Source organism: Physcomitrium patens, chromosome 17 (genome assembly GCF_059467195.1).
Source record: "Physcomitrium patens ecotype Gransden chromosome 17, ASM5946719v1, whole genome shotgun sequence".
Taxonomy (NCBI): domain Eukaryota; kingdom Viridiplantae; phylum Streptophyta; class Bryopsida; order Funariales; family Funariaceae; genus Physcomitrium; species Physcomitrium patens.
In genome coordinates, this window is record NC_143426.1 from 8,353,766 (window position 1) to 8,374,185 (window position 20,420).

The window sequence follows — 20,420 nt, forward strand, 5'->3', positions numbered from 1 at the left end:
AATTTTTGTTTTGATAATTTAAATATTTTATAAAATTTAAAAGTTACAAAATAAATAGAAAATAAAAATAATAATTTAATAAATAAATTTCTTTATTTCTACCAAAAGATTTTTAAAATAATATGTAATTGTAAAATAAACATGGAATATCAAAAGAATAATCTCAAACTACCAAATTACATAGTTAGTCAATTTTAGATTTATGTAAGTTCATTTAATTTTTTTATATATATATTTATAAAAATTGAATTTTTTTAATTTATGTTTTTAATTTAAAAGGAAATAATCTTTAAAAACATAAATTAAAAAAAATTATGTTTAAAATCAAAAATCTTATTACATCAACTCACTCATTCTAACCATCATCAAAAAAATCTCCATGGCTAGATCCGCATTGGTCGAAAACCAATGAAAAAAATGGTTGGATCCTAAACTAATAATGATGGGTGGGTGAATTTAGTGATTGTTTGGGTCAATTTAACAATTCTGTTTATATATATATCAATAATATATCAACATTATATTTTTTAAGAAACAACAGTAGAAAATACAAAAAGAAGAAGAAAAATCTAAAAAGAGGTTAAACGGGAACCACGAGATGCCAGCCATGATCCCAATCCCAAGACCGTGCACCTCCTCCGATCGCCGCGGACGGATGGATGTAAAGTGTCCTCAGTGCCTCTCCCCGCTATGGAGACGATGACGATGAGGACGGCGCCCACCAGTCGCAGAGAAGGAAGCGAGCGAAGCACGCGGGGGAGAAGCAGGAGGAAGCAGCAGCGATGGAGGAGGAGGACGAGGGACGATGGGGGGGGGGGGGGGGGGGGGGGTGTGGAGAGCGAGCGAGGCGGCGACGAGGGTCGATGGAGTCCGCCAGCAGCGAGCAACGAGGGGGAGCGTCGCGGAATGCGGTGGTGGAACAGAGAAGAGGAGGAAGAGGAATTAGAAGAGGTGGTGGAGGAGGACCCATCCATCGCCCACCACCAGCACCACGCGAGGAATCTCTTGCCAATATGCTGCTGCGCACTCCGTTGCTTGATCCCCCTGGTCGATGATCCATCCCCATCGCCCTTTCGCAGCCCAAAAGCAGCAGCAAGCAGCAGGGGCTTTGTCGTAATTTAGCCGCACCTACATCCCACTTGGCAATTGGGTGTGGACCGCCTCTGGTCTCGGATCTCTCTGGGTGTTCTATTCCTGGACCTCTCTCACCGGAAGGGAGGGTGAGTCACAGATGCGGCTGGGATTTATTCTGTAGCATTGTGGATGGGTTGGGCTTGCCTTGCCTTGCCTTGCCTCAGACAGAGTCCGTCAGTCACTCACTCACTCACTCTCAGAGTCTTGGATACGGAGAGATGGAGTAAAGGATGGAAGAAGGAACAGGGTTGAATACGTCGGGTCTCTCTCCTCATGATTCCTTTTTGGATTAGTTCCTCTTGGTGTAGATCTCCAGGTGTTGGAAGATGCTGGAATTTGTCAACCGTTACGATTACGGACTTGTGTGTGAAGGTTGTTTGCGAAGGTGGGCGAGCAGTAGGTTGGGAGCGAATTATTTTTCTTTCTTTTCATTTTTTTAATGGATTAGAGGATGGTTGTGCAATGTTTCTCAGCTCTGCTCGTGATTGCGATGATTCTAAACGTCTTCAGGCTGTTTGCTCGAGAGAGATTTCGTGACTGAGAGCCGTGTGTGTTTGCCGTTCGCGGGCGAGGGATATTTGGAAGCCATTCGTGAGATTTATTTTTGCTTAGATCGGTTGTGTCGATTTTGTTGCTGTGCGCGCAGAGAAGAGTGGAGATTCAGGATCGTCACGTCTCATGTTTTTCTTCTCTAAATTCTCTCAAATCCCCCCCTTCCAATTTCGTTGTTATAGCACAGTCTAGAAGTGCTCGTCACTGCTTTAGAGGTTTCCAGCTGGATTCTTCTGTTCCTGTTTGGAGCATTTACAAAATGATGAGGCTGCTTGCTATGGCACGTATTAATTTTAGATGCTTAAAAGCTTTGGATGGTGGGAATTCGACGACTGTACTCTAGGTAGAAATTGCGATCAAATTAAGTGATTGAAAGTCCACTTGTGGCGCGAGAACTTTTCGCCTGTTTTATTTTATCTTGGACAGAGAGCTATCATTTTGATCTTAAATCCACGTCTCATATCTTTTGGAAGACGACGAGTTTTACTTCTCTCATTTCGCTGGTTCATCGTGTACTCACAGCATCTCCATAGTGTAGAGTTCATGACTCCTTTTAGTCGAATTGATTATTCCTTCTGTTAGCGATTTGAGAAGATTTCTTACTATGGCAGGCAGATTTTGTGCATTCGCACGCAACTAAGGTTATAATATAGGACCACTTAATATGAGGGTTTATGTTATAGGTGCCGCTGGAGTAGATTTGGGCTTCCTGATCTGTGGGGATTCGAGCGTCGTCGGCATTCTCGTTGAATTTGACAGGAACTTCTAGTAACTAGTGAAATGAGTATCATCATTTTTCTTCTCAATGCTCATTAAGTGTATGAACTGAATTCAAGCATTTTAGATAATTTGGCTAATTTTACGATTCGTAGCATGGAGATTTCATCATTGGATTTGGGAAAAGTTTACAAATGTAGCTACAGTAATCTTAATGCAATGCGTTTGGTCTATTTCTGAACATTCTAGGCAGCTTTCTCACATGCTGGAGTTTAGTATCAAACTGTCCCGAGGGGAACTCTACTGATCAAGAGGTTTAGCAGCGACTAATTTCACAGGAAGGGCACTTGTAGAGACAATTACACACGAATGTCCTACTCCTGGACTGTGAATTGAAAGAATGGGGTAGATCACAGTCAAGTTAGAAGAAGTTGTTACTAAGTATTGCGGTACATGTGTGTCTTTTCGCAAGGGATATCTTTGACAGCATATTAGGGTTTCTTCTTCAGGTTACGGTAGTGGATGATTGCCAGAAGAAGCTCTATATAGGAGCTGAAAATGACGGAAATCCGCGCTACAAATGATTGTTGTCAACCCTTTCTAGTTTGAGATTTCCTACAGCATATGTTGGGGAATTGGATTTTCCTAAGTATATTTTACGTTTCGAGGGTTGTTTGATTACTAGGCCACTTGAGTATCAATGCAATGCTTGAGAACCGCCGCTTTGTTAAACTCATGAAGATTCATCTTATTTGGAACTAATGTATTGATTGACTTTTAATACTTGTGTTCTCTTGGTATTGCAGAACACTTCAAAGTCGTGATTATACAAGCAGAGCCCTGTTGATTGCTTGGATTGCATGTCTTGTTACAGGAGTCTGAAGTGTAGGACTTCTAAGGGCTGGCGATTTCTATTATATGCAACAAAGAAACAGCTGTAGATTTTGGATCAGTTTACTGCAATCGGCCCTTAGCAATCCAAAAGGTTCTCCCCCCCCCCCCCCTCCCCCTCCTCTTTTAGTTGTATTCAAGGGCAATATTGACGATTGATTAGTCTACCCAGAAACGATACCAATAGTAAAATCAGACAGTAAATGAGAGAATGTAGCAGAATGGGCTTTGTCAGAATTGTCTGGTAAGAGACGAGAATGAGCATCTGATATACTCTTGAGGGGTGCAGCGGATAATCGTGATGGACGAGGGTAATGGGGAGCTGAGTTTAGAGAACAGAGTCGCAGATGGAGAGAAGCAGGTGTCACCCGTTCGTGAAAGCAGGCTTGCTGCATTGCGAAGGGCAGATTCTGTCCTGCAAGGTGGATATTCGAGCTCAGGGCGTACTTCACCCACTCTTTTACAGCGCTCGAACTCCATGAACACAGAGAAAGCACAATGGTCAAGTTCACCACAATCGGGCGTCTCTTCTCCAACCACGCGCAGCCGACAGAGTGGTTCCCTTCGACTACAAGGTTCACCTTCCAGTCCTAGAAGTGATCTACTCTCCTGGTCTCACTCTCCACATCCTCGATCTCCGCGGGCTTTGACTCCTGAATCTGCGCTGGTAGAATCAAGGGGTAGTCCGAGATTTCGATCCACAACATCCGGCCAGTTGGTCTTTCATCAGTTTACTAGAAGTGGTACATTTTCAAAGAAAGGACGCGGACGCCTACTCAAGAAAGGTGGCACATTGTTTTTCGTTGTACTATTTGTGTGGTTTGCACTTGATTGGTGGTATCTCTCCACTTTCGAACAGCCTGCTCCGCAATTTCGCAAGAATTTGAGGACTTCACAAGCAAACAATGTGAGTTCAATCACCTTTTCTTATTCGGAATCGATCATCCTATCAACTGCTCACTTATATCTTCGAAAGTTTGTTGATACCTATTGCAGCAAAAGCGCAACTTCTTATAATTTGATGCGGGCATTAGAATTTTTTGTTGTGATTAATTGTAGGTACATGGGGAAGGTACCAACAATCGATCTTCTATTGTCGTATATGAACGGCTGATTGCTTTGGCAGCACATGGACTTGCTGAGGTGATGAGATCTCTAGTCAGGGCTCGTCTGACATCTTGTTGCGATATGTATGTATGTATGTATGTATATTCGTATATGTGCCAATTTAGTATAGTATACCATATAACCCAAACGGGGAGGTTGTTGTTTTTTGTGGGCACAAACCGGCTAGACTTTAGATTTCCAGGTTACGCTGATATATGAAAGAATTATGTGGATTTTCGTGATGGCACGTTGCTTTGTTACTCATTATATCTGCATATGTTTGCAGAATGAACTCAGTCCTGAGCCTGACGATTTATGGGTGGAGCCAACCCAAAATACTACATGGCTTCCTTGTGCACATCAAAGACTCGAAGACCACATTCGTCAGTTCCTCTATGTAACACTTAAATTTTGTTTGTTGGGTGCAATTTGCTGATAGGAATATCTGGAATCTAATTTTTAGATCAACAATAGATGTTGTACGTCACTGTATGTCCTCATCTTGAGCAGCGACTGCTATTTCATCTGGAAGCAACAATGTGTGGTCGCCACTTCAATTTAGTTTTACTGACCAATGAGTACCTTGGATAGAGTTTAAATGTCCAAAAGTCTTCACCTTGACAAATCCACTGCACTATTATTCAGTTCGTGACTGCCGCTTTGTTTGTAGCTCCTCCATCACCTGAAAATTCCACAGGCTACATCATGATCAGTGCTAATGGAGGCCTTAACCAGCAGCGTGTTGCGGTACACTTCTAACCTCCCGGTCGGATGTTTTACCGATTTCTTTGGTTTGTATTATTAGATTATGGAATTCAACATAGTTTCTAGTACCTGGTCGACAATGCCGTTTCTCTGGTTATTGCGTTCTTTTTATGACAATGCCTGTGAAATTCACTTTCAGATTTGTAATGGTGTGGCGGTGGCACGCTTACTGAACGCCACTCTAGTTTTGCCTACGTTTTTATTCAACAGTGTTTGGAGGGACTCAAGGTGCTATTTCTTAACTTATATACCCTGACTTCTAGATGACTTAACATGATAGAGAAGGAGTGATTATAGTTAAGCTAGGAGCTAGAACTAGGATGTTGCTTGAATCCGGGTAGGGATGACTGTTTTTGTCACCCTGTGCCCATAGTATTGGATTACAACACTTTTCACTGTTCACGCCAAGTCTACGTGGGAGTTGGTGCAGCCAGTTTGGAGATATATACGAGGAAAATTATTTTATTGACTACCTTAAAGATGACGTACGAATAGTGAAAGAGCTGCCACCTGAGCTTAAAGCTTTAGATCTTGAAGCTATTGAAGCTGTGGTAAGTTTTCCATTGATTTCAGACTCGTGAAGTTATTCTGAGTTGTCATCTTCCTGGTTTTAGGTCTCTACTCTATCTTACATGACCTATAGTGAAACATAGCCGATAGTCTCTCTTTATGTGTTATTGAAATGAGCAATACCATTTTACTACTCAACACAAGAATATTAATGATCTATTTTGGTCATGAACTTAATAAAGGATGACGTAACAATTTATATACAAAATCAGCTCGGTCGGGTCAGAGCTTTTCACTCACAAATGGTCAAGTGTTTCACGATTGCGCGGTCTCTGGATCGGGCATTAGATGTTAATGCGTTGTTCTTACGTTTTTTTAGGGCTGAATTCTCATGAATACAAATTATGCGTCATTACTGACACAAATATTATAGATGACAGAATTTGATATTCCGAAGGAAGCCAAGCCCAGTTTCTACCTCAATCAGGTTCTTCCTCTGTTATTGCGGACACGGGTGGTGCTTTTTGAAGGTTTTGGCAATCGTTTGGGTTTTGATCCTGTACCTTTTGATATACAGGTACTTTTTCTTTTTCGTTTTTTAATTATTATATTATTTGATTGTTTTACTTTTATTGTTAAAGAAACTATTTGTACCTCCCTTGTGTTCAAGAAGCACTTTTTGATATTCGATTATTCAGTTTACATGTCATGTCAACCTTCCGCGCTGAATCAATCAAATGTTTCTATTTGATTAACTTTATTGTGTTATAGAGGCTGAGATGTCGCTGCAACTTCCATGCGCTGAGATTTGTTCCGGAGCTACAAAAATTGGGGAAAGTGATTGCAGAAAGGATGCGAGACAAGCACTCCCGCTGGGGCCCTAGTGATGATGAGTTTCACGTTGATGTAAACAAGTACTTGGCAGGTGAATATGGTGATTTGTGGTAGGGCCAGTACTTTAGGATATTCAAGATGAAAGTTACTATTGATTTGCTGGAAAAAAAATGAAAAATGGAATGTATCTGGGTGCTGTTCCTTTTGGATGGCAAGTCAATGTGGAAGCACTAAAATACAAAGTGGGTCTGCTGCAGGAGAAAAAGTTCAAATACGATTTGCCAAACCTGTTGCCAAGTACCTGGCTGTGCACTTGCGATTTGAGATGGATATGGCAGCTTATTCTATGTGTGATTTTGGGGGAGGTGAAGCTGAGAGAGAAGAGCTTCGAGCTTACCGGGCTGAGCATTTCCCAATCCTTGCACAGATGGAGAAGGATGGACAGTAAGGCTTTTGTTTTTTATTTAGCGTTCAAATTTGAACTACTTTGAGAAGCATGCAAGAAACAAAAGCAAGTATCTTTGAAGTCAATCTTTAGTAAGTATTCAGAAAGGAAGCTTTGTATTAATAACACAACTCATTATTTCTAGCTAGTGATGGTGTCTTGTTTGCAACAAAAACTGTAGAGTGAACTAGGCATTGTTTGTATGGTTCCTGATATTTCTACAAATGTGATTTCAGGGAACAATCTAAGTACTCTTATTCTTAAGAACCTTCTTTAATCCGGGTTGCCATGAGCAGCAGAACAAAAGTTGTGGTGTTGTCCTTGTTGGAGGATTTCTTCAGAGGTGAAGAAAAAATCTTTAGTTATACTTTGGACCTGCTAGGAATCATACAGTCCATGAGAACGATTTACTCATGAATTCGTGGTCTTTGCAGGTTGGGTTCGGCTGAACTCCAGAGGGAGCTTGGTCATTGCCCTCTGATGCCAGAAGAGGGCTTTTTGATGTTAGCTGCGCTGGGGTTCAAAAGAGGAACCAGAATCTATTTAGCAGGATCACACATGTATGGCGCGGAAACAAAGATGACGATTCTGAAGTCTCTGTACCCCAATATAGTGACCAAGGAGGATCTACTGACGGCGGAGGAGCTTCTGCCATTCCGCAATCATTCTTCCCAGGCGTGTACTCTGAACCTGATACATTTGGCAGCAGGACACGTCTTTTTAGAGCATTTCTGAGTTATGATTTCAAACCTTTAACACTTACAACTTTGTAATTGAACTTTGGTTGTGGCCTAATACTATTATTTGGTTTCATGCAGTTGGCAGCACTGGACTTCTTAGGCTGTGCATTGGCAGATGCATTTGCTATGACTGATTCGGGCAGCCAGCTCTCATCTCTTGTTTCTGGTTACCGAATCTACCATAGTTCAGGCCATGCTCCAACAATACGTCCCAATAAGAAACGGTTGGCAATCCTGTTTGACAGCAACGCCACCATTGAATGGAGTTTTTTTGAAGAGAGGGTTCGTAAGCTTGTTAAAGAGACCAAAAGGATTGCTGTTCGGCCGACCTCTCGCAGTATTTACAGACATCCGAGGTGTGAAGAGTGTATGTGTAAACATGATGTTTAGAGTAAAAGACATGAAGGCTCAATTCTTGCTAGTGCAGTGTGAAACCCAGTTTTGTGGAAGCGAATTATGTCATCCTGTGCTGCACCATACCATGCTTGCGAGTAGATGGAGCAATTGTGCTTTGCTTTCACACACAAGTTTTAGAACATAGCTGGAGCCAAGCTGTGAGCTATGGTGGAAAGTTCAGCCGAGTATACTATCCGCTGATGTGCCTTCCCTTCGACATTTCAAATGACATGTACCATTGTAGAAATAAAAGCGGGGTAAGAGCAACCAATCTACCAGGACATTTCAATGTAATCCACAAGCCATAATGCCAAATCTGAAAGGAGTTCCTTACCAGTGAACTGTTTAAAATCTCAAAAGTCAGAGTTGTTTGCTGTTTGACGATATTAATACGTGAATTTCGCAAGTTAGCAGTAAGTCATGTGGCGACGTGAAACTATTAACGATGAACAAGAACTCTAGTGAAGCGTGACAACTGACTGCATTCATTGGAATTAGGTGCTAAGGGTGTTTTTACACTTAGCCCTCAACAACGAACACCAAGTATCAGTGCGAAAATGGGTCGCCCGATAGTATTCTGATGTCGTGTGTGAATGTTCAGCTATTCGAAATAATTCATCTATATTGTGTCTTAAAGCTGTAACCAAGAGTAATCACGGCTCTTGTATCTCTTGCTGCTTGATATAATCGCAGAGGCCAAATTTCAGAACCGAATCAATAAGCCTATTTTCAGTTGCATTGATTCAGCATAACTAAGATGCAGAGGAAGATTTTTTGTGGCCTCAGATCATTTAGGATGATGAAATTGGAATTTGGCCAAATTGAAAGGATAACGATTATTTCTGCGAGACAAGAGTGTTGGAAGGATAACGATTATTTCCACAGCCATCGTTCAAAAGCGATGGAGAGTAGGTATCAGTTCTGTTCTGGCGGACGTAAAGCAATGGACCGATGTCTTCCAATCATCTCACTCATTTTTTTCGTTGTTGGTGCAGATTTCTTCCATTTCTAAGAAGGTGATCAGCGATGACTTTTTCGGTGAGGTGAAGGATTAGATCTGCATTACGTTCGTAAATGTTGTACACTATTCGCATCCTGTTGGTAAAACACTGACAACAAATTATGTCCCTCGAATGACTTCCAGATTTATATGGAAATCCAGCTTTCAACGCAGTTTTTTGAAGCCTATTGTCAAGGTCCTCGAAGCGGTGTTAACAACCGTAGCGACCATGTCGACGCTTCGACTATGAAGAAAGTTGTCTCTGTAGAACCCAAAAAATGGCATTCTTCTCAGGTGGGTCCCGTGATTTGTTGCATCTTTCTCCAAAAATCAATTCATTTCCAACCAATTCATCATTAGTTACTAATTCCAAAATCTGCTTCATGGATGGTGGCCGAGAACATCGAAGCACCTTCTGTACAAATATTCATGTACAAACATCTTATCAAGTTCTGGAGTGTACTTCAAAGTTCAGTTAGTTTCTAGTTGAGGCCCTCAAGGTTGATAGCATATAGAGTTGATCCAACTGAACACGATTTCCGCTCCTGCCTAGACTCTTCCGAGAGACGAACCTTTCAGTGTACGAGTGTGTGACGATATCCACTGTGTAGCTCCTTATGGTCAGAGCTATGAAGCAGCCACAACCAAGGAGAAGCTTCTCCTAGTCACTTCTCTTTCAGAGGTTCACCATACACCCACTCCATGTCAACCACTTGACATGACGAAACTCAGCGTACACTTTCAGTATGATCCTCTCTACCATGAAAAACTTTGTTTATTCACACGCAGGGTTGTGGAGAACGTGCCTTAAACCACACTCCATCCTCCAAAACTAATGCTTCGGCTACACGATAAGACGCTCTTTCTGCAAAGGCCTGTTGGGCTTCTTAAAGGGCTCTGCGTAGTTGCAGAAGGAGGCAACATGATAACTTCATAACTAGTGTTGTGGAAGATAATTCAGCTTCCACTTTGTACAGTTGAAAGTTTTCCATATGGGATCCTCATATGATACATGTCAATAGTTTTACGTCTTCTTTGTTAGAGTAAGAGGTGTCTATGTGTTCGCAAGATGATTTCATGTTGAACGAAGTTCGGGGATCTTCATCACAAGATAATTTCATGTCAAAAGAAGAGACTAAGGCAGTTCAATAGTAGTTTAGTGGTGTCATTTATTAACTTTAAATAATATTTAATCGACACCAAAAGCAAAGCAAGGATTCTTCATATCAGTGAGTTAAGGTTGCTAAAAAAATGTAGGATTCAAACATCATAAAACTTGCCGTCATAACAGCATGTTTAACTTATATTGACAACGAGTTTTTATTCGGTACTTATTGTAATTCAATCAATCATTTTCATATTTATATTTACTCTAGTCCTCTTACATATCTTACATATATTATTGTAGATGCTTGATCATTTCATTATATTTTAACATGTTCAATTATTGTTTCATGATAGTCTTTATATGTGTATAGAAGGATCAAAGTTTGTCCTTGACATCTTCAAACATATCAAGATTGGGATAAACCACATGATTAATAAACACATATGATTAATTACATCTTATACAACAAAAAAGTTAAAAATTAAAATTAAAAAATTAAAAAAAGTTTTCAAATCAGTAACTAATCAAAGATGAATATATTTTCCATTAAATTATTAAATTATGAATGTAATTGAAAACTTAGTGAAGTCACAAAATATAGTACCTCTGAAAAGCCTCTTGTTACCATAAGCACACATCTCATCATTCAAAATATATACATATTCCTTGAACTATTTACTGCCGGCACTATACCACATTTGACTTTTTGATATCTGTGCCATGTCGGCAGCGCTATCAGTACTGAAATTATGGGCCACATCGTTCAGACCTCAAAGTAGGAGGTTCTTTTACAACTGCCATGAGACCATATAACAAACTGAGAGAGGGAGTGAGAAAGGAGCCAAAAAAATTCATTGTCACAATGCATACGAGCCTCAGAATTGGAAAGCTTTGCAAGTATTTCATATTCACATGAATCTACAAGATGTGGATTTTATGAATACATAAACAGTGGTAACGAGATGGTACCCTGAAGGAATATCCGCATCCTATACAAGAGCGACTACTCACAAGCTTCAAAACGATGAAGCCATCTAAGCGTGTTCAGCAGTTGAGGAATTGGTCTACATACGGGCAAGTCTAGTTATAATAATCAATGCTAGAAAAGAATGTATAGAATTGGATTCTGGACCACCGGATGTATGTCACCACGCTTGCGGAAGTGAAGCGGGTTTCCGATCCACAACTTCATTTGTAAAATTGTGGTGTGCAACGAACCTAATTCGATGAGATGGAGGAGATTGGTGTGGGTGGATTACTGTAAGAAAGGCAGCTGGGCAGGGCGGATGGAGCCCCAACGTCCAACCATAGCGTGCCCCAGCATTTTCCATACAGAAGGTGCCTCTTCGTCTTGCATCCGTGATGTTACTTCTTTACTTTCAATTCCGGAATCTACCAGGTCGTCACCAGGTGACCCCAAATCGGTTATTCCGTGGCTGTCAGCACTCTTTCTTCGTTCTCTAATTGAACATGGAGTCGACGAGTTGCCTCCCTGCAACCTCTTCATGTGGGTGACGTCAGATTCTTCTGCAGCTGGGGTAGCGTGCAATAGCGGTGTCTGTAAAGAGGCGAGAGAATCATCTAATGTGGTTCTAGAATTTTCTAGGGTGGAGTCATCAAACTTCATGGTAGTGGTGATGATCCATGCGAGGAAGGCACATCCGCTTGGAACGAGCGCCAGCGCCACACGGATCAGAGAGTAGTGGCAGATCGGAGGAAAGCTCAACAAGCTCTGTCCCATAACATTCGCGGTTGGACAAAACCGCGTTTGAACTGTGAAATAAAGGACCAAAACCTTCGTCAATAAACGAGACCAGGAAAATCTTGAGTTCAAGGAAATGCACAGCATTCATAGTCCAGAGAAGTTGACACAGGGTTTGACATAATCTGAAATCGATTACCATTCATGCCTTCAATCAAGTAGAGAGCAATGCCACATGCGAATTTGTCCAAGAAGCTGAGAGAGCCATAGACAAATCCACAGCCGCTGAGATTGGTGCTCACCAAGACCCCTTCCATACTCGTCGCAGTCACCTATCACATAAACATAGGGGCTCGCGCATTTTAACATGATCGACGAATGCACCAACCAAAGCTGATTGCAGAAAAGGGAAAACAAAGTCAAGACATGATTAATTCTTCGTGGAAAGATGCTAACCAGCATGAAAGCATTTCCTACGCCGATAAGAACTGCGAGAACATAGACCGGCCCGTGTAGAGACTGCGGAAGAAGTAGGAAAGTGGCGCCGGACAACACCCACAGGGCAGCTCCCATCGTGAACACAGACTTGAGCTGAAAGCTTGTCCATCGCAACTCCTAATAAAAATTACAATATGAGCTCAACATTGGCTAAACCCCAACATCGCCGAATTTTACTAGAGGTACAGATGTAGACTACAGTACAACGGGGACGAAATACCTGTAAGACAATAGAAGCTAAGAAGCTGCACGCGTATATCAAGGCAGGCACCTGCATTGCAAACATGCAGGACGTCAACACGAGCTTCCGAATTAGCACAACCACAGACTTCAAGTTTGAATGTAAGTAAATTTATTTTGTAATTTGTACTTTGTAATTCTTGCTAGCCATTGTGTAGCAAGGAGACGAGGGCTAACCACAGCCTTGGACGATTCTTCCATGAGAAGATCATCAATGAGGTAGAAAGGCAAAAGCGCCTGCAGTTCCAACACAACTTCAAAATGTCAAGATAATTTCCCAAATGTGCCTCTTGCATATTAAAGCTAAGCGAAAAAAAGTCGTATGAACATGTGATGCTAGCACATTAAGAAATTGAACTTACCTGCGAGACGTTAGTGGTGAGCCGCGTGAGCATGTAGACAGCCGCGACTTGATAGTAGAGCAACTTTCCGAACCAGACTTTGAAGCTTGTTCTGGAATTGCATTCCTGGCTACCCTCCTTGTGATGCGAAAGACTTGGTTCTTTCACTCCAATTTGAAACACTACCACAAAGCATATTCCCACAGCGATGGCGGACCCTGCTATCCATTTGAACTGAGTCTCAACATCACAGACTTGCTTAGATGGCAGGATTCGGAACACCAAATACGCGATCACGTACAACCCGAGATTTGCAGCCATTGTGAATGCATTTCTGCAGCTGTTGAGGGAAACTTGGCTGCTTTGGTTTGAAGTAATACAGTTCACCAAGGACCTGTCAAAAACCACGCAAACTTGCTTCAACCAACTTCACATAATTCTTGGAAACAAGAACAAACCTCGTAACAAAAACCAGCCGCAATACACGTTAGGGACGAGCGACGGTCGCGAGGAAGAAGACCTACATATGAGAAACTTGTGTGGCAGCCCATCCGACGTTGAAGATAGCTGCAAATGCGCTGTAACCAATAGTGTGAGCAACGGCGTAGTTGTTACCGAGCAAGGCACACGCCATGCATCCCCCGAACACGGAAGAAAAGGAAACGGCCACGAGGAGTGACCCTCCAGCGTGCCAGATCTTGAAGTGACCAAAGGTGTCGATCTATGAACAGACACACAAGGACATTAAAAAGTCAACTCTAGCAAGTAAAATCCACGAAGCTGGAATTGGGAATAAGTTGCAATTTTTTAAATACGAAGATGTCCCAAACACGTTGTAAAACCGTTGGAATCAATACGTCAAATTCCACTCACCATTTGGCCCACAACAACGGTAGCAATGGCGTCAGCTATCTGACCTGAAAGCATCACCGTCGCAGCTTCCCTGCAAAGTATCAAAATCAGGATTTAGGCTATGCCTCTGACACCACAAGTACCCTGTGAAGAAAGCTAGAAATGATCACATCAGAAGGAAGAGGTATTACAGAACAGAGGGTAAATTTAGTAAGAACACTACCGAGGCGAAAGCCCAATGTCCGTGAGGAAGATCAAAAGATACGTGAACCAGCAAGCTGCTGTGAGGTCATTGAGCATGTGACCTGTACCATAACACACGATGGCTTTGCGAGGCAGGGGCTCCGAAGATGGCCCCAACTCTGGAACTTCGTTCGCCATCGCTGAACGCAACTGGGCTTCGTCCACCTCACCGGAATTTACTCGCAACCCCATCGAGCCTACGCTATTGTCACGATCAGGTTGTCAACATCTGCTGGAAGCTGCTCCGTTCTCGAAAATCGTCATCACAGCGCTCAGCACGAAAGAATGACAAATGTGTGACGCCTATAGATTACTGTACACCTGGCAAATGAATCCTTCCTGAAGTAATTCCAGCGTAAAACATTGTGAAAATAACTCCAAACCTAAAAAAATCAAGAATTCGGAAACGCTCTCGAGCGAAAACTGGATCCTGTGTTCAAAGACAAGACCACAAGCTTCATCAGCAGGAGCAGACCATAACTAACTGACGTAAGAATTTTCCAACAATTCTATAAGAATTAAGCCACATGAGCGAACGAAGCTTGAAGAAACTTGACATCGGAGCCAGAGCGTTCATGAATCGCCACGCGTGAAATTTATCAAAAAAAAAAAAAAAAAAAAAAAAAAAAAACGGACGAATTACAACACCAACAGCAATTAACAACGACCACGGTCAGGCGAGGGAGAGGACACGAACTGTAATCTCCATAGAAACTCGAAATTAAAATGCAAGCGACGCAGAGACACAGCAACAACAAACCTCGCGTCAACAAGAAGCAAGCAATTCAGCAGAATTCTCTGACGCTCGCGTGGCTGCAAACAAGACTGGAAGACGCAGAAGCGGCGCACATCGAGATCCTGGAATCACCACCACGAACCTCTGCGAGTCTCCGTGGAGATCGAAGGGCAGGTGCCTGTTGCAGGCAGCAGCAGCAACAGCACTGGGCGGGGGCTGGGCTGGGTTTGGGGGCACCAAGAAGGCACGGTGACCGGGCCGTGGCCCTACTTCCGCGCGGTGAATGCGCGGGCTAATTGCGGTCCATTAGGTTACACGTGTTGCTAGTCAAATCCCACTTGGCAGCTTGTTTCTCGTTTCGTTGTTCCGGAAAGTCTTGAAAAAGTATCTGAAATGCCTCACAAAAAAACGTTTGACAGATTTACAGAAATATCCCGTGATTTTTTTCTTTTCACGTTAAATCTGGCGATTGTGCACGAGGTGGTCTATGGAAACCTTTGCGTGTGGCGGGTGATTATGCTGAAGGGTGACGATGAGCTACGTGAGTGAGTTGTAATATATAGGAAGATGGATGCATTTGCATATGAATGTAAGGATTAAGTCAACATTGGTTTTTTTCTTTTTTTTTTTGTCTTTTTTTTTTTCTTTCTTTCTTTTGTTTGTTTGTTGTTGGTGAGCTACAAAGTCGATAATACCACTTTAACTTTAAGTTGGAATTTGATATAGTCATGAATTGTATATTGAGATATTTATAATGAATTTATTTAGTTATTTATTTAATAACTTCTGAAACACCACTCAAATAAGTATATAGTTATTTATTTATTTATTTAAAGAGGAGAATGTTAAATCAACCCCCACATTTACTAAATTGATCCACCTATCAAAACCATCATTATACCTCCATTTTCCATCCATTGTTTTCTATTTCATCTCATTATGAATGGCAACAATAACCTTAAATATACATGTTTCTTTTTATAAAATTATTTTGTAACTAAAATTTTAATAAAGTTACATTGCAATCTTCTAATTGTAATTAAAAGATAATACATCTTATTTTAATTTAAACAATGTTGGATTACTTGATTGTATTTTCTATACTTGTAGAATCTAAAAAATATTTGATATAAATTTAAAATATGCAAGTCTTTTGAAATAGACATCATGTGTAAAATCCATAAACGCTTTGAGGTTTAGAATTGGTTTATTAAGTAAGAAATATGAATTGCTTCAAAAGTTGTATATCATTTTTTATAAAATAAGAATAGGAAGAAGAGACAAGTACTAAAAACAATAATAGGAGGTTGAAATAGGAACAATAGGAATAGATGAAGAATTAAGACAAGAAATGGGTACTCAAAACAAGGAACAAAGATAGGGGATATAAAGATGGTTTTGATAAGTGGATTAATTTAATAGAAGTCAAGGTTGATTTAACATTCTTTTATACATATATTGTTTAAAATATATTTTAATCAAATCTATTTTAAAATTTAAAATTAATAATAAAAATTATTAAAAAGTCATCATCTCTATGTCATGCATTCATCAAAAACTTCATATTTTACAATTGAACTACCAACTATTCTTTTATAGAATAAGAAAATTATATATTAGATGTAATAATAGTAGTTGTAGTTAATGTCTTTCCCATTTATTGCTTAACTTCCTTGCTTCAAAATTCCATTAATGAGATTTTCATCTCCTTCATCTTTAGATTGAATGGAAAGAGAGAGCCATTGAATCTTGTTAATGGATTGTTTTTCTTATTGGCAAATGAAGTAATAAAACAAAAACTTTACTTCCATAAAGTATCAACAAATTGGTGCCAAAAATTTCATTCATTTATTTTTTCTATCTTTGGAAAACAAATTTGGTAAGTCCATATCTTTTTGGTCTATCTTCATCCCAATAAAAACAAAAGGTAAGGTACAAAAGGAATTTAGAGGGCCTAAATCACAAAAATGAAGCAAGAATCTAGCTTAATTATTATGCCATAGGAAATTAGGAACACAAGCTTAGATGCTTGCATGTAGTTGCAATAAGATTAAGTTTTATCCTAGCATCATCTATCATCTTTTGATACTAGAATGTCCAATAGAATGTAGAGATCAACTTTCTTATAATATTGGGATTGGGATTTAACATTCTTTTAATATATTTGTGTTTGTTCTTCTCTTTAACTATTTTTTAGTATTTCTAATAAGTTTGTTGTTGATGTGAAGAAAGCTTCAAGGTTTGATTTTTGAGGTAGTCAATCTTTTAGGATTTAAAGATGTATACAACTCTTGGATTTTGCCAATTCTATTATCTATAACCTATTATCAACAAGGTTTGGAGTCTTCATTCAGTTGTTAAGCTTGGATGCAATACATTAGCACTACAATGTTTCTATTTGATCTAGATCAAGTAACTTTATCCATATTCAATTGTTTACTTTATATTTTTTGTAGTTTTAGATATCCAAAAAATAGCCTTTGAATTTATGTCTACAATTTAATACTTGTATTTAGAATTGTTGTTTCATGAAATACTACATCTATGTAGAATTTCTTATTGCTGGAAGCAAGTGAGTGCATGTTATCTTCTCCTCATTTTGTTGGTGGAAATTTTTATACTATGGAAATAAAAAATAGCTTATTTTAAAACTATTTCTTAGACCTTTCTCTCTTCATGTGTTGATTATTGTTGTAATTTAATTTCATTAGCAAGTTGATGCATTGTAGTATGTTTATGTCAAGGACATGAATCTTGAAGAAAGAGAATCCTCAATACACTCTTTTATTACTAAAGAAAACTACAAAGTCATTCAAAAGATGATGTAATATTAACTAGAATGGCTATTGTCAAAAACAAGAAGAATAGAAAGTCTTGAAACAAGACTAAGACTAGAAAGGCATTGACAAGAGTGAAGAATGCTTCATTCTTGCTTCTATATATACTATGTAACTAAGAGCTACGTGGCGATGTCCTATAGGACCTCCAACATATGTTGACTTTGCTAGTTACATGTTTTATCTTGCAAGGCAAGTTATCTATGTATGCGCCATGTAGTTGGCTTGTTCCACAAGCTATTATACAGAGATAACCTGTTCCACAAGCTACTACACGGAGATAACATGTTCCACAAGCTACTAATACATGGTTAGCTTTTTGGCCAAGTTTCTAACCTACAAACACATCTAAAGTCAAAACCGTGTCTATAAAGCTTCTAGAAAGCTTCTCTAAAAGACTTTGTGAAATTATTCTATATTTACCTACTTCTACTTAATCATATAAGTAACTATTGAGATAAATGTATATGTCCATGACAGTTCATTGGTTGTATTCATTATATTCTTATAATATCTAGATATGAACCTATTTGAATTACTTTATGTAATAGTAGATTGAGACAACTTTGCTAATAAAAATTATTTTGCATGGATTTTTATTAATTTCATATCATAATTAAGTCTAAATTTTCTTTCTCTACATCTTAGCCTCAAATTGAATTTGAGCTAATATTTTGATTTTTTAAATATAGCTTATTATTTATACTATATATATCTAAAAATCATCAAAGCAATTGTGAATTATTTTTTTTCTTTCAAAATTCAAACTCAAATAAAATAATATTACTATTTTGTTGAATTAAAAAATATTTAGGTATCTCATTGGCTCATCTACATCTTATTAATATTATTATGTTCTTCTTTGTTCTTTCATTGTAATAGTATTTTCTTGCAATTAAGACTTCCTACAATCTTTATGTACTAGTGACACATTTTTTGTTCAAGTTAATAACATGATATGGATTGAAAACAAATGATTAGGGAATTAATTAATAAAGATGATTAGTATGATCTATATTAATGGAAAGAGTTGTATTAAGAGGTTAGTTCTACCATTTCTTTGTCTTTAATTTTTTTTGAATAATCGGGTGCCTCAAACCTTAATTTTGTGTTTTTCTTGAAATATAATCATTGTGTCAATCCAACTGGGTCCTAATTCTTTCAATCTTCAATGTTATGATTCTTCTATTATTTGAGTTTAATTTGTGATCTTGTACTATCTAGTCTCATGTATTAGTTGGATTCAACGGAAAGAAGAAAGCCATATATAAGACAACTATGACTAATAATAAGAGATTGTAGAGTACAATAGAGAGACTTAGAGTCAATACCATTCTAGAAATTAAAGAAATCAATATTTTCTTGGCTGAAAATGTTATCCATTTTGTAAATCCTAAAGGTTAGCATTTGTTTGAAATTTATCTACCTAAATGATTTCCAAATAGCTTTTATTATGCACAACTTTGAGATTTAGAATAATCATCTTAATTGGTGTGTGCAATTTAAGCTTGTATTGTAGCCAATACATAGGTGATGAGAGGACCTTCTCAAATCAAAAAGCTTGAAGACTTTTTGGCGAGTATCTTCAATCAATTCAAATTTGACAACTTAGAAAACTTAAAGAAGCTTCAACAAATGTTCTAGAGGAAGAATAATCTCGGAAGAAAAGTAGAAGAAGATGATAATGTACCATAGCTAATAGGAGAGACATTTGAAGATGCTACCAAAGAAGAACTTGCCAAGTAGGAAGTTCTCATATAGCAAACAAATGCCATCACTGATTCTCCATGAGTTGTTTTGGGTGCATGTTTATTGTTCTATATACTTTTGTGACTAATATTTATGCATTGCAATGCTTGAATAACCAACACAATTCTTACTTATCTGAAAGTTAATGTATATAGTATTTGCACAAGTTGTATGGTTTAGATGTAGCAATTTTTGTTGTAGTGCTATTAAAAGTCATGATATCTTGTCTTTGACAACCAACTTTATTTGAGTCATTTTCTTGCTCTTTGAGAGTAGGCATTTACAACATCATGTTGCATTTAGAATGCATATAGATCATACCTCAAGGGCTACAAAAATGATTCCAAATAAATTTATTGTAATGGCAATCCAAAAAATCAGCTGCACCCTTATTGGCTCTTATTTGAAAATCAAAAACATAATACATTAATTGTATTGTCAATTTAGAAATTGATTATAATACCATAAGATTATGATATACATATCCATATATTAATACATGAAATATATGAATTTGATCTTTTTTTTTCTAATACAACAAAATTTATGTTACAATCATACAAGTAGCAATATTATTTTACAAATCTAATATAAGGTAGACGAGTTCTTTTTTGTAAAAAAATATTTAATTTCTTCTATGTTTAAAAAACAATAATAAAAAGAAAAAGAAGTGAATCATATCATAATTTTAATATTCAAATACATATAGAAAGTGGTTACGGATTTGAAATCTTTCACTTTGTAATGAACAAATAGATGTTGCCAAAATACATGGAACATAGCATCCCTAAACAAATCTAATAGAAAAGAGAATAAATGTTGAAGACTGCAATGATCGTTCCTTGCAATAATTTTCTTTTCGAGCAATTGTATGCTTTTAGTCTTTATTTGATTTTATCTCACTACATGAAAATGGTTTCATGGGAATCAAAAAGTCCTTACAAGTACATTAATACCAAAAATGCTATTCAAATAACTGGTAAAATCGATCTCGAATCATATGACCATTGTACATCGAAAGGT

At 38.5% G+C, this 20,420-nt stretch overlaps 2 protein-coding genes and 1 long non-coding RNA gene across 10 annotated transcripts; 1 reads left to right on the plus strand and 2 right to left on the minus strand.

Annotated features, from left to right (window-relative positions):
- Positions 1-844: 844 nt before the first annotated feature.
- On the plus strand, positions 845-8,450 carry LOC112294567 (O-fucosyltransferase 8). 4 transcript variants are annotated; one of them, XM_024545168.3, is made up of 13 exons: positions 845-1,519; positions 3,210-3,388; positions 3,584-4,201; positions 4,354-4,437; positions 4,688-4,784; positions 5,072-5,148; positions 5,306-5,394; positions 5,597-5,717; positions 6,110-6,253; positions 6,448-6,601; positions 6,768-6,954; positions 7,390-7,630; positions 7,774-8,450. In XM_024545168.3, the coding sequence occupies exons 3-13, from the start codon at positions 3,596-3,598 to the stop codon at positions 8,083-8,085; spliced, it is 2,112 nt and encodes a 703-aa protein (XP_024400936.1). In that variant the 5' UTR covers positions 845-1,519; positions 3,210-3,388; positions 3,584-3,595; the 3' UTR covers positions 8,086-8,450. The 4 variants fall into 4 exon arrangements, with proteins under 4 accessions (XP_024400936.1, XP_090099814.1, XP_090099813.1 ...); XM_090243688.1 differs by having other exon boundaries at positions 879-1,220; XM_090243687.1 differs by having other exon boundaries at positions 1,078-1,534.
- Positions 8,451-9,399: 949 nt separating this feature from the next.
- On the minus strand, positions 9,400-10,987 carry LOC141046461 (uncharacterized). The gene is made up of 3 exons (XR_012219463.2): positions 10,804-10,987; positions 10,486-10,594; positions 9,400-10,190 (listed from the first exon to the last, which is right to left on the minus strand). It is a non-coding gene; the product is annotated as an uncharacterized LOC141046461 (long non-coding RNA).
- Positions 10,988-11,080: 93 nt separating this feature from the next.
- On the minus strand, positions 11,081-15,014 carry LOC112294868 (uncharacterized). Of its 5 annotated transcripts, none has more exons than XM_024545811.3 (11): positions 14,836-15,014; positions 14,459-14,505; positions 14,056-14,272; positions 13,854-13,923; positions 13,505-13,701; positions 13,002-13,374; positions 12,817-12,876; positions 12,620-12,670; positions 12,358-12,516; positions 12,101-12,233; positions 11,081-11,972 (listed from the first exon to the last, which is right to left on the minus strand). In XM_024545811.3, exons 3-11 carry the CDS (start codon positions 14,265-14,267, stop codon positions 11,455-11,457), a joined length of 1,773 nt encoding a protein of 590 aa, XP_024401579.1. In that variant the 5' UTR covers positions 14,268-14,272; positions 14,459-14,505; positions 14,836-15,014; the 3' UTR covers positions 11,081-11,454. The 5 variants fall into 5 exon arrangements, with proteins under 5 accessions (XP_024401579.1, XP_024401580.1, XP_024401583.1 ...); XM_024545812.3 differs by having other exon boundaries at positions 14,056-14,277; XM_024545815.3 differs by having other exon boundaries at positions 14,144-14,505.
- Positions 15,015-20,420: the final 5,406 nt, after the last annotated feature.

Bases quoted from the DNA above. Each gene is read 5' to 3' on its own strand.
- LOC112294567 (XM_024545168.3), top strand. From the start codon at position 3,596: ATGGACGAGGGTAATGGGGAGCTGAGTTTAGAGAACAGAGTCGCAGAT. The intron at 4,202-4,353 runs GTGAGTTCAATC...GATTAATTGTAG, and splicing joins GGACTTCACAAGCAAACAAT to GTACATGGGGAAGGTACCAA. The intron at 4,438-4,687 runs GTGATGAGATCT...ATATGTTTGCAG, and splicing joins CAGCACATGGACTTGCTGAG to AATGAACTCAGTCCTGAGCC.
- LOC112294868 (XM_024545811.3), bottom strand. From the start codon at position 14,267: ATGGGGTTGCGAGTAAATTCCGGTGAGGTGGACGAAGCCCAGTTGCGT. The intron at 12,517-12,619 runs GTATTTCGTCCC...AATTTTTATTAG, and splicing joins TAGCTTCTATTGTCTTACAG to GAGTTGCGATGGACAAGCTT. The intron at 12,234-12,357 runs GTTAGCATCTTT...TTTATGTGATAG, and splicing joins TAGGAAATGCTTTCATGCTG to GTGACTGCGACGAGTATGGA.